Source organism: Typopeltis vanoorti, chromosome 2 (assembly GCF_054136105.1).
Source record: "Typopeltis vanoorti isolate ZY-2024b chromosome 2, IOZ_Tvanoo_1.0, whole genome shotgun sequence".
In the NCBI taxonomy this organism is placed as follows: Eukaryota; Metazoa; Arthropoda; class Arachnida; order Uropygi; family Thelyphonidae; genus Typopeltis; species Typopeltis vanoorti.
Genome location: NC_143550.1, coordinates 61,459,718 through 61,472,629, shown reverse-complemented (window position 1 = coordinate 61,472,629; position 12,912 = coordinate 61,459,718). Strand labels below are relative to the sequence as shown.

General features: G+C 35.0%; 1 protein-coding gene across 4 annotated transcripts in view; it reads left to right on the top strand.

Annotated features, from left to right (window-relative positions):
- LOC150109078 (uncharacterized) overlaps positions 1–12,912 on the top strand; it is a 324,345-nt gene that overhangs the window by 209,291 nt on the left and 102,142 nt on the right. For all 4 annotated transcript variants that reach the window (XM_090411522.1, XM_090411531.1, XM_090411541.1 and 1 more), the window contains exon 8: positions 6,537–6,671. In XM_090411522.1, coding sequence (XP_090267648.1) covers positions 6,537–6,671 — 135 coding nt within the window. The remainder of the gene's footprint in view (positions 1–6,536; positions 6,672–12,912) is intronic.

Below are 12,912 nucleotides of genomic sequence, written 5' to 3'. Positions count from 1 at the left end.
CCTCTTTATCTCTGGATGTTAGTGTGTTCTTCAATAACTAAGTAATCCTATGTGCAATCGTTGGACACCTTAGCAATGTGCCCTCTGAACTTCATCTCCCTATCCACCAACACCCCCAAGTCCCTAGCCTCATCAATCTCTTTGAGTACCATTCCATCAATGTCGTACACAGCTGGTAATCTTTTAATCCCAAAATGCATAACTTTAACTTTTCCACATTGAACTGACATCCACTACTGTTTGCCCAATTTGCCAGCTAATTTAAATCATCCTGCAAACTCTCAACATCAGCTTGAATTTTTATTGTGCTACCCAACTTTGCATCATCAGCAAACAACTGAATATTTCCCTTCAAGCCATTTCCTATATCATTTATGCACAAATTAAACAACAATGGCCCAAGCACAGAGCCCTGAGGGTCACCACTGGTCACCTGCCTCATCTTGGACTCTGCTCCTCCATACGCTACTTTCTGGTATCCCTCCATGAACCATTCTCTTATCCATATCACCAGTTTAGTATTCATCCCTATCTGTTCTAATTTGTGCAACAGTATTCCATGTGGTATCCTGTCAAAAGCCTTAGCAAAATCCGGAATTATCACTGTGTAGCCATTCCCCTATCCAACTCAGATGTCATTCTATTGTAAAAAGTTAATAAATTGCTAAGGCAGGATCGACCTTTAAGAAAACCATGTTGATCCCTATAGAGTATCATATTCTGATCCACCCATTCTTGAATTCTGTCCTTAACCAACTTTTCCAATACTTTTATCACCAATCCTGAGTTGGTGATTGGTCTGTAATTAACTGCTGCAGTCTTAGAGCCACTTTTATGCAAAGGAACAACTTTACCTTCCTTCCACTCCCTAGGGACTATTCCAGAGTTCAAACTTAAGTTAAATATCCAAGTAAGAAGCTTTGACAATTTCTTTGCACATTCACGCAACACCCAAGCTGATATTCCATCTAAACCTACAGCAGTGTTTGCATTTAAATTCTGCAATATACTAAGTACCTTTGATTTCTTAACTTAAATTCTCACATTAGTTATTGCTATAGATACAGAGATATCCTCACTTGGGTGATAGACTTTTGAAAAGTGATCACTCAGTAACTCTACTCTTACATCTGAATTGGTCAACTCAATACCATCAGCACCCACTAAGGTTATCCTTCCAAAGTCATTCTTCCTTTTACTTGCCACATAGCGGAAGAACTCTTTGGGATTACCCTTGATCACCTTGGCTAAGGTCTTCTCATAATCTGATTTAGCTTTTTTTTACTATGCTGGTAACCTTCCTAGCTTGAGCCATGTACTGATTGCCTTTCTCCTTGTAAATTCTCCATAACATTTTCTTTTTTTGCAGATCAAGCCTGATACTACTACTTATCCATCTAATGCCTACCTTGTTTGTCTTCCTGATCATAGGAATACATTGTGATATTGCCTTCAGACACCTGCTGATTATATCCCAGCAATATGTTCTGCCATGGGATGGCTCTAAGCTCACTCCGAAGCTTGTTATAATTACCTAACCTATAGTTCCATATATATATATATATATATATATATATATATCCCCCTTAAGAGAGAAATCCACAAATTTGCAACCTTCCAAGTCAATACCACATGATCGCTCTCACCAATTGGAGGTAACGAGGACACCTTACTTATGCATATGTCCTCTGAACTATGACCAGATCCAACACTTCTCACACCACGAGTCCCTTCAATTATGTGCTGTTTCAAGTAATTATCTCTTAGAAGGTGTATGAATTCCATTTCCTTTTTGCCATGTGATATTTCCTCCTTCCAGTTGATATCACCATAATTAAAATCTCCCATAATAATCACTAATCCTGCACTCAGCTGCAACCAACTGCATATTTGGTTGCATTGGCCACTATTTCACACCAGACTGCCTCAAATGAACTATCATTCAAACAGTTATCCTCTTAATATATCACTTTCTTTGGCTGCAACTCATCAGCTATCATCAACAATACTCCTCCCCTCGTTCTGTCTTCTCTATCTTCCCCGAAAATACTGTACCATTCACATTCAATTCCTGTAACCACATTTTCTGCTGGCAGCCAAATTTCACTAATGCCTACAACTGTTGGTGAGATTGCACTGGCTAATGCCAAAAATTCTTCCCTCTTATTTCAAATGCTTCTTGCATTAGTATACAAAAATTGCAGATTTCCTTTAGTTCTTCTACCAGCTTTAGAACCGATATACATTCTGCTAATTTCAGTAGTCCTACGCCGATTTTTATCCACTCTATTCTTCAAATTATTCTGCAAAAAAGATCAACAAATATACGTTCACTGCATAAGTTTCTCTCTCTTACACTCGACCTTTTCAATTTTAGTTTCCCTGCCAATTATAGTTTCACTGTAGTTTTCATGTAGCTTATTTCTCTGAAAAATTTAGTCCCATCTTGAAAAATGAAAGAAGGGATCAATTTTTCTATAGACAGAAGGTAATTGTGTACAGGTCTCACCATTTAACTGATTTTAGTCAAATTTTGAATAAGTTCTTTATGCTTCGTCTCCTGACAATTTCAATTTATTGAGATAAATGAACTGGTGTGTGGGGGGGTGAGATTATAGTAGGATGGCATACATTCTAAAATTCTCTGCAGCTCATCATTCAATTTTATATTCTATTTTATGTGAAATTTTAAATATAGTTGTTTCTGACATCGGTTCCTCTGACAGTTTTGGTGTAGTTAAACGAAAATATGGGAGGAAGGTTGTAAAGAAGGAAGAGGAAAGTAAAATGTTATACATTGCTACAGATTACATATTATTCAGTAGATGTAAGTAGTTATTCTTAGGCTGCTTTTACTTATCTATAAAAAAAAAATGTGACATCTTATGTGTGAAAAAATGAACCAAGTATTGAGAAGGCAGGTATAGAAATTGGCTTCAATTTAGAAGCAGCTGTTTGGCTGACATGGGTATCTTAATTTGTTGCTGAGAATGTAATCCCCCCCCCAAAAAAATAATACGATAATAGTAGCAACAATCATTAATAAAAAAATAATTTTTATTATTATTATAAGGTCAGTGAGCTAGCTACTTGTATGTTGCCACTAACTTTCTATTTTTTTTTCCCTCACTTTCTTTTGTCTTTTATGTTGAGGACTATTTTGTTGCATGGCTCCAAAGTTAAATGTAATGTTTTTACCTTTTCTCTATTTCTCAAACTTTCTAACTTTGTTTCATAGTTGAATCTTTGTTTGGAAATATGATTAATTGCATATTTCCAGGGAATGTAGAGAGCTGCATGCTATCTTTATTAACAGCAACTGTATTTAAGTGTTTTTCATCTATTGAGTGTGCTGTCCCAATGATGAAGCTTGAAGGGGAACATTATAATGATGTGGTATTGCATTTTGTGCTGTGGATTACATTTACTGGTTTGTAGTGCATAGAACCATTATCACTAGGTTCCATATGAATTTTCTGAACAATTTGTGAAGAACATCAATTCTCACACACAACAGTTTTATGGTAATAGCCTTTATACATTGTGATGCATTATCTCAGCTCAGAGCATTGACTGTAAACAGCATTGTTAATCCAAACACTACAAAGTTCTGATGTAATTCTATTCAAACATGGTTTGAGGATAACAACATAACTTTGGCCAGTCTATCACAGTTTCAAATTGAGATGTAGTAGAATATCTCTAGATGAATTGGAATGAATTCTGAATTGGGTTAGGGCCAAGGTGATCATCAATAGTGAACTTGATAATGATTTAAAGGAGGAATAGAACACAATACCACCAACTTTTTACCAGAAATTAGTGGAAAGTCTTCCACTGTGTATTGAAGTGGATTATGGTCAAAGGTGGTACAATGTTATTAATATTTGTAAACTGTTAAAAATATCTTTATTAAGAGGATGGTATACATCTACTGTACAGACAGCAAATAACTCTGTATGTTTTCTGTTTATGGATTGAATGATAAAAATGTTCATTTGAGATGGCAGTAATAAAATAATCATGCTTCCAAAACACTGTCTAGTTATCTTACTGTAGTTTTTCAAATTTTTTATATTGTATTCATTTAAAAAATTACACCATCAAGTGTTATTAATATTTGAGTTATAAACATTAGTTAAAGGAGTGCATCCTACTATAAAATTATTCCATGCTTTTTTAAGGCACAGGATCTTTTGCTATGAGATGGTAAACTGATTTTGGAATATTAATTTTTACTTGCTTTAGAAAAGTTGAAATTTTAAACTCACTTTTGACTTGCTAGTTCTTGTGATTCCTGCTTCGGTTAGTTGTCATTGACTGTGGTGTATGTAGTATGTAACACCTGCCAATGAAGCCAATTTATTTCTAAAAAAAATATTAGCATACAGTTATTTCATAAATGAAAAGCAAGATATTTATTATGTGCTATGCTTCATACTTTCATCTCACATCAATCAGAGGCAGTGGTGTAGCTAGAGCTTTTGCTGCCCCTCTCAATACACACCAAAAATACTACAAAAAGTCAAAACGACGTATAGGGAAATAAATGAAAATGCTATGTTTAGTTTTTGAAGTGAAACTTTAATTTCAACATTCTAAAATGTTATTTTTCTTGCTTTTCTGTTAGCAAAATCGTCAATGACATTGGCAAAGTCTATTTCATAGTAATGTAGATAATTCTTAATAAATTTTATTTAGAAAAACTCCTCTCACAATTAACAATACTTACAGCAATTGTGAGGAAAATTCACAGTAGTATTACAATATTTGGAAAAGAGTTCTCGAGACTGTATTTATTTTAGAATTAACTGCAAAAGTTCAAAAAGGTTCAAAGTGCTGCCCAGGGCAGACTGCTTCCCTCCCCCCCTCTCCAGCTACACCTCTGATCAGAGGTAATACAAACAAAATTAACCTGATGGTTTTAAAAATGGGCACATGGACCATGCTGAACCTACCGTTTCAGTATATTTGATAGAAATGATATGCTCAGAAAAAGATATTGGATTCTTCAGTAATTGTGGAGTTTGTCAAAGTATTTAATATTTTCTTTTCTTGTTGAATCTAATTTAAAGGAAACACATAATTATAGTAAAGATAAAACATTAATTTCAGTTCACCTAAGTTAAAAATATTTATCAGTATATCTTGTCTAGCATTATTAATATGAACTAAGAACAACCCTGTAGAAATTCAAATGCATCTAGATATATTCAGGAAGTGGCTGTTATCTTGATTCTGAGACCAATTAATACTGTTAGGATATTATAATTGAAAATATAAAGGGCTATATTTATGAATAATTTTTTTTTAAAGAAAATGCATCTGTTTAGCACAGTTAAATATGATAGTTTTTCAGATTTTTTAATATAATAATCCATTTCAGTTTTTGATTGTAATTAGGGTTGAAATAATTCTTCTGTAGGTTTCATGAACAAATGTTCACATCTGAAAGCATTTCTGTAACAAGATATCTGCCCCAAAGTCTTATGACTAGTGTCCACTTCATGCTCAGCTTGCACACCATGAAGTGGAGTTTTCCTATAGGGCTTTAACTAATCTAACGTAATTCTACTTTTTGGAATCCTCTTCTCTGCAGGTAGATTAGTTTGTCCAAAATATTTTGAACTGCATGAGCGAAGAACTTGGTAGACTTCAGGTAAAGTTCATGGGCCAAATTTATCTTAGACAGATAAATTTGACAAGATAAACAAATGCACTACAACGATTTTATAAATGTGTTTTCAGAATGGCTGTAAATTGAACTTCCTTAGAATATGACCAGTATATTCAGAAGTACTTTTAACCTAGGTACTCTACTTTGGAGGATGTGGAAGGAGTACACCTGAACTTGATTTTCTGGATAAGGATTTGAATATAATCAATGAAAGTCAATAATGTTATTAAATTTGGAGCATTCTTATTAAATAAATCCTTTAAAGGGAAAATATGATACAGGCTCTGGTTAGAAATCTTGATCATACTATACATTGAGAGAAATAGTATGCAGAAGAATGATAAACATAATGGGTTTGACACACAGTGGATTCCCTAATAGTCAGCTTTTTATTGGAATGGAGGGAGTTTATATTTTAAAGAAAAACTAAGTTCTTTGGTTTTGTGCTGCTACTCACTAGCCTGAGTTGAATAGTATGTCTGTTCTCCAGCCTGCAGGGGTTGTAGGTTTGAATTCCATGAGAATAGGTGCTTATGATAGGTAGATGAATTTTGTCACCTAGTGTGAAACCACTATTCTGCTTAAGGACCTCTTTAAATTCACTATTACTTGCTTGTGTTGTTTGTTTAGGTCACACGTTGTGATTTTATGTCCTTGTCACATGTAATGGATGCAGATTAATGTATAAGCTAGTAATTCTAATTAACCTTCTAATGCATGAACTAGAATTGTTAAAAGTGTGAGGATAAATGGGTCTCCACTTTTTCTTGGGAAAGGAAAAAAAAAAAAAGTATAATATAAGGTGATAGTCATTATAGTTAAATGTGTGATATACACTGTATGTTTTTTATTTATGTAGCCAAAATTAGGAGGTTGTATGATATAGCTAATATTCTGTCAAGTCTGGGTTTGATTCAGAAAGTCTATGTCACTGAAGTAAGAGGACGAAAACCTGCTTTTAAGTATATTGGACCTGATGTGGATACATTAAGAGGTGAGAAATTATTTTTCCACATAATGATAATTATTTGTCATCTCCAGATCAAGGTCTTGGAGATAAAAAAAAAAAAAAAAGAAAAAGTAAAATTAAGAGCAGCATGATTCCTGAATCATGCTACTCTTAATTTTATAATCTTCATTGTTAATTTTGTGCGTTTACTAATTTTGCTCTTATTTTACATAAATTTATTTCATTCGCTTTCATTCATACATTGTGAATTCTATTATCTATAGTTGACTTTCTCTGTAATGAACTTGTAGGGACCAGCAGAATAGTTTGATAATTGTAGAAAGTTTTTTCTGCTTGGTTACACAGCAAATTACATCATCATCAAGTTTCTCATATGTACTCAGGGGATATACAGGATATAATGATAGTTCTACATGAAAAAGTTACACCATTATTAACTTCCAATGAACAATTTCCCTCTAAATTAATCTGTTATCTGTCAAGACTCCAACATTATCAAATTTTATAAAATAGTCTTCTAAGGTACTTTTTAATGTTTCAATCTACCTACATCTTGGTCTTTCTCTGGGTCTTTTTCCTGCCAGCATGGCAAAGAACACTTGTTTTTACTAACCTTTCCTCTCCCATTCTGTTTAAGTGACCATACCATTTGAGATTAGCTCTGCTAAAACATTCCTGAATGCTAACAATGCAAGTTCTTTCCTAATATCCTCAATTTTAATATGATACTGTCATTGATCCCATTTGCTCACTCCTCTAATCTTTCTCAGAACTCTTATATCTGTGGTCACCAGTCTTTGATCGTCTGTCTGTGTTCACTGGGCATCTACAGATGCCGTATGGTCACTCCAATGCTTGATGATGTTCCACACTAGGCCTCGCCATGTAGTCCTGTTGTTTGCCCTTCTGGCAGCCTCAACTCTCTGAAGATCAGTCACTCCACACACGCCATCCATCCATCTCATTGATGTTTACCCCTGCCTCTTTTTCCAGGAACTTTACCTTCTATTACTGTTCTGAGAAGTCCTCCTTCCATCCTTTCTATGTGTCCAAAATATTTTAACTTTCTTCTGTCAATATCCTTAAGGAGCCTTAAAGTTCTACTAATCTTTTCTAACACCCAATCATTTGTATGCCTTTCAGTGTATGATATCCTCAACAGCCTTCTGTAACACCACATCTCAAAAGCAGATATCCATTTCTTATCTGACTTCTTTAGGTTTCAAGTCTCGCATCCATAAGTTGCTGTTGGAAAAACAACTGCATCCAAAATCCTCAACTTTGTTCCCATGGAGATAGATCCATCCTTCCAGATTTTAGACAGGTCTCTGACTGTTGTTTTAGCCATTCCTAACCTTTTTCTGACATCTTCTGAACAGCAATTCTTCACATTAATAATGGATCCCAGGTACTCAAATTTGCCGACTTCCTCAATTCTTTCTCCATTAAGATACATTTGTTTCTCAAGAGCTTCTCTGTTTGTTTTTCCTTTGAGAACCATGATCTTTGTCTTGCTAGAATTGAGTTGAAGTCCTCTGTTATTACTGATCTTGTTAACTTTGTCAAGAATTAGTCCTAGTTCTTCCATGTCATTACAAAGGAGTGCTCCTTTGTAATGACATGTGTATCATCAGCGTACCTCAGATTACTGATCAATCTACCTCCTATCGTAATTCCTGTCCTGAGCTCATCCAATGCTTCACGCATGATGTCCTCTTTGATCAAGTGTTTTATTTCTAACTCAGCTGTTGGATCTGTAATAAGTTAAAATTGGTTTGAACACTGTCATGTATACAGCTAATTTTAGTGTTTTGACTAATTTCTTTCTTTCTTATTCCTTATAAATTTATTCATCTAACTTCCTACCATATCAGCTTTACTAATTCTGTTGTCTATTTCTATATTTAATATGCCATCTTCACTTAAAACATTTTCCTAAATAGCTGCAATGTTTTATTCTATAGGTTTTCTTCATTCGGGATGCAGTTGATATTTTCAATATTTTTGCATATTTTCATTGTCTTTCTATTTTTAGTTGATTTTCATACTATGTTTATCACAGCAATTACTCAGTTAGCCAAGGAATCTTGCAGACTTGTACTGGATTTATTCAGAAGTATAACATCATCTGCATAAAGTTGAGCTAAGATTAACATTGCTGATTTTGATATCAGATTTAACCACTTTCCTTCCTAATATGATTCATATAGAAAATTAATAACAGTGGAGATAATGTGTACCCTTGTCACACACCGGACTTAGCATCAAGCCGTTTTCCTCTATCTTCAATTCTAACTGCGGACTTACAGCTTGAATAGGGTCTATCTATTGTGCATTTACACCATATAACTGTAGCATTCTGAGGAAATTATATTATCATCATCATCATCATGCATATCAAGGATTTAGGCCTAGCATGGCCTGTTCCGGCTTAGAAGTCATCGTTTAAGAGGATGTCCTGGTTTTCTTTTTCCATCCATTTATAGTTATATTTTTTAATTTTTTCTATTACTGGTTTTTGGTTTAATTCTTTCATAATTTCTTCATTTCTTTTGTGATCAAGGAAATTATATTATATTAAGTAAATTATATTATACTGGATAAAAAATTATATTCTGATTTAATCCTTCCCTGTCAAATATAATTCAAATCTAATTTGCAATAATTGGAAAATTCACTATATCAAATCTTTAAAATAGTTGTCATCCCTGGTGATGACAACTATTTTAAAGTTGTCGTCCCCAGGGCTACAGGGTCTTTGGATGAGGCTTTTTGGGTTATAGTGAGAGTGTTTGATTGCTATAATGATGTTCACTATAGTGGGAATAGATATTTCCATTTTTTTTCCCCCTTCACTAAAAGATATTTTGGTTCATTTTATGTTCAGAATTAAATAGTCAAGGACTTGTGTTGTTTTCCTGTCTAGTAAGAAGTAAAGCAGAATTTTCTTATTTTACTTGAAAATTATAGTGTGAAATCATATTATTATTATTATTATTTTCTGACACCTCCAGGGAGTCAAGGACTCATACCTTCCCTTAAATTCATTCACACTAGATGCACTCGCTACACCTAAAGGCAAACTATTCCACTCACTCACTGCTCTCTGGGAGGAAAACCTAGCTCTTACCCCTTTCTTGACTGTAAACAAACTTAACTTCCATGGATGCTCCTGTGTTCTTTCCCCACCTTCCATATATCAAGGTTCGTTTCAACATTGCAATTATCCTCTGAGTTGTATTTGCAACTTTTGCTATGTGACCTTTGAACTTCAAATTCCTATCCACTAGTATGCCAAGAGTTTCTTGTAGCTTAACCCTGCTAATATAATAATCTGCTGGAACTCTAATCATGCCAAAGTGCATAACTTTACACTTACTAACATTAAACTGACAGCCATTTTTGTTTGCCCAAATTTCCAGCCCACTCAAATCATTTTGTAAATGTTGAATATCAGTAGCATTCCTGATTGCCATGCCTATCTTTGCATCATCAACAAACAATTGCACACCTGATGTTAGACTCTGCCTGTCATTATTGTATAGATTGAATAATAATGGCCCAAGGACTGAACCCTGAGGTACACCACTGGTCACCTTAAATCTGGTAGATTCACACCCACTGTATACCACGTTTTAATATCTGTCTGTCAACCATCTCCTGATCCAAGTCAAGAGTTTATATTCCAATTCCATATTCTCCAGTTTATGCAACAGTCTTTTGAATGGTATCCTATCAAGTGCCTTAGAAAAATCCAACATTGTCATAGTGTATCCATTCCCTTTATCCAACTCGGCTGTAACATTGTTATAAAATATAAGCAAATTGCTAAAATATTACCTTCCTTTAGTAAACCCATGCTGCTCCTTGCAGAGTATAGCATGCTTGTCTATCCATTTCTGTATGCGAGTTCTTACCAACTTCTCTAAGATCTTCACTACCATGCCTGAGATACTGATAGGTCAGTAGTTATACACATCAGTTTTTGCACCACCCTTGTACAATGAAACTATTATACATTCCTTCCATTCCTGAGCTGAGACTCAAGTTATGTAAAACATGTGAAAAGCCTATCCAATTTGGCTGAACATTCCTTTAGCAAACAGGCTGATATTCCATCTGTTCCTATAGACAAATTCTTATCCAGGGTATGCAACAGCTCTTCAACCTCATTTTCATGAACCTCTAACGCTTCATCTAATGTAGCAGTAGCACTGTGCACCATGTTACATACACGTGGTTGATATATTTTAGCAAAGTGAGCACTCATTAACTGAACAATCTCATTAGCTTCTTATGATCGAGTACCATCTGCATTCAATAAAGTTATTCTTTCACATTCATTCTTTGTTTTGCTTGCAGGATAATGATAAAATTCTTTTGGACTGCTTTTAAAGGGTCAAAGCTGTATAACTGAGAGGAGACCTCCACATAGCCTTTAAAGGAATGCGGAGAACCGGCCAGGGCTTCTGACCTAATGTCCAATCCTCACCTTCTCGTGGTGCACCCTGTTGGGTATCTACTTTGATACTGAACGAACGAGGATGGGCTGGCAATTTGGGATTTAGCCGACCAAATTGTATTCTTATTGGTTAAACCAAAATAAAAAATGATGGTACAACATGACAAAATTTCATGCCGGCTGGGGCGTCGCCCGGTTAAACAAGGCCCCCGTTGTTTTCGCCAGGGAACCAGGGCGAACAGCGAAAAGTCAGCTACTGGAACAAATCTGAAAACAAACCCCAACTCAACATCACCAGAGTTAAAGATCGGTACTATCAACTTAAGAAGCCTGAATGGCAAAGAAATGGAGCTAGCTGAGGAATTAGATAAGTACCAGATCGACATAATAGGGGTGACTGAAACAAAAAAGACCAAAACTGGTGAGATCTTTCTGAGCAATAAATACAAAATGTTATATTCAGGCAATGACAATCAAGGAAAAGAAGGAGTAGCCATAGTATTCAACACAAAATACGAGGCTAATTTTCTTGAATGGCAGTCAGTCTCAAGTAGAGTAATGTGGGCAAATATGAGAATGGGGAACTGGACAATGAGACTTATTTGTGCCTATGGTCCCACAGAAGGTTCTACTAAGGTAGAAGTGGAGGAATTTTTTGAGGCTTTAGAAAAAGCAACTGACACAATGAAAAAGGAAAAGTTGGTCCTTGTTGGGGATCTAAATAGTAGAGTAGGAAATGATTGTGAGACATACAAAAATATTTTGGGAAAATTTGGAGATAAGAGCAAAGCTAATAATAATGGCAAATATCTGTTGGATTTCTACTCAGGACATGGACTGGTTATTACTAACACCATGTTCCAACATAAAAATGTGCACAAATTCACATGGAGAGAAGAGGCTAGGAATAAGAAAAGTCTCATTGACTATGTTATTGTTGATAGTGATGTTTTCTCCCTGGTGCAGGACACCAGAGTGTACAGAGGATTTGAAATTGGAAGTGATCACTATTTAGTCTTGAGCAGGATAAAATTGAATTTCATATTGAAAAGAATAACATGTAAGAAAGTTTTAAAGCGAATAAAAGTTGAGCAGCTCTCAGATGTGAACTGTAGACTAAAATACAGAAATATTATTGAAAAGAAAATGAAAGAGTTTGAGAACAGGAATCAAACCTTGGAGATTCAGTGGCAAACTCTGAAGGAAACATTGATTGATTCTGCCAGAGAGGCATGTGGTGAGGTTGTGTGCAAGGATAAAAAAATCAGAACTCCCTGGTGGACACAGGAAGTTAAAGAGGCAGTGAAGGAAAAGAAGAAAGCATATCAAAAGTTCCTGGCAAATAAGTCAGCTTTTACTCTTACAGAATACAGAGACAAATGTAAAAAAGCTAAACAGTGTGTAAAACTAGCTAAACAAAAGTCATGGGAGTACTTTGGCAAGAATATAGAAAATAAATATCAAGAAGGCGGCAAAATATTCTGGAGGTTGTTGAAGAAGCTTAGGAATGGAAGAAAGAGTGCTGTAAAAGGAATTAGAGATGATAAAGGTGAAATGAAAACAGGAGAAAAAGATATCCTTGAAGTATGGAGTAATTACTTTGAAAAACTGCTAAATGAAACAAGAAGTGATGACAGCACAGTGATAAAAAACACTGACCAGGCATGCAGTCAGGAATACATATCCACTACATACATATACACATTTTCTACTACTTGAAGTAGAAAAAGCCATCATAGGCTTGAAATGTGGAAAGGCAGCAGGAGTAGATGATATTCGACCAGAAATGCTGGTCGAATGCTG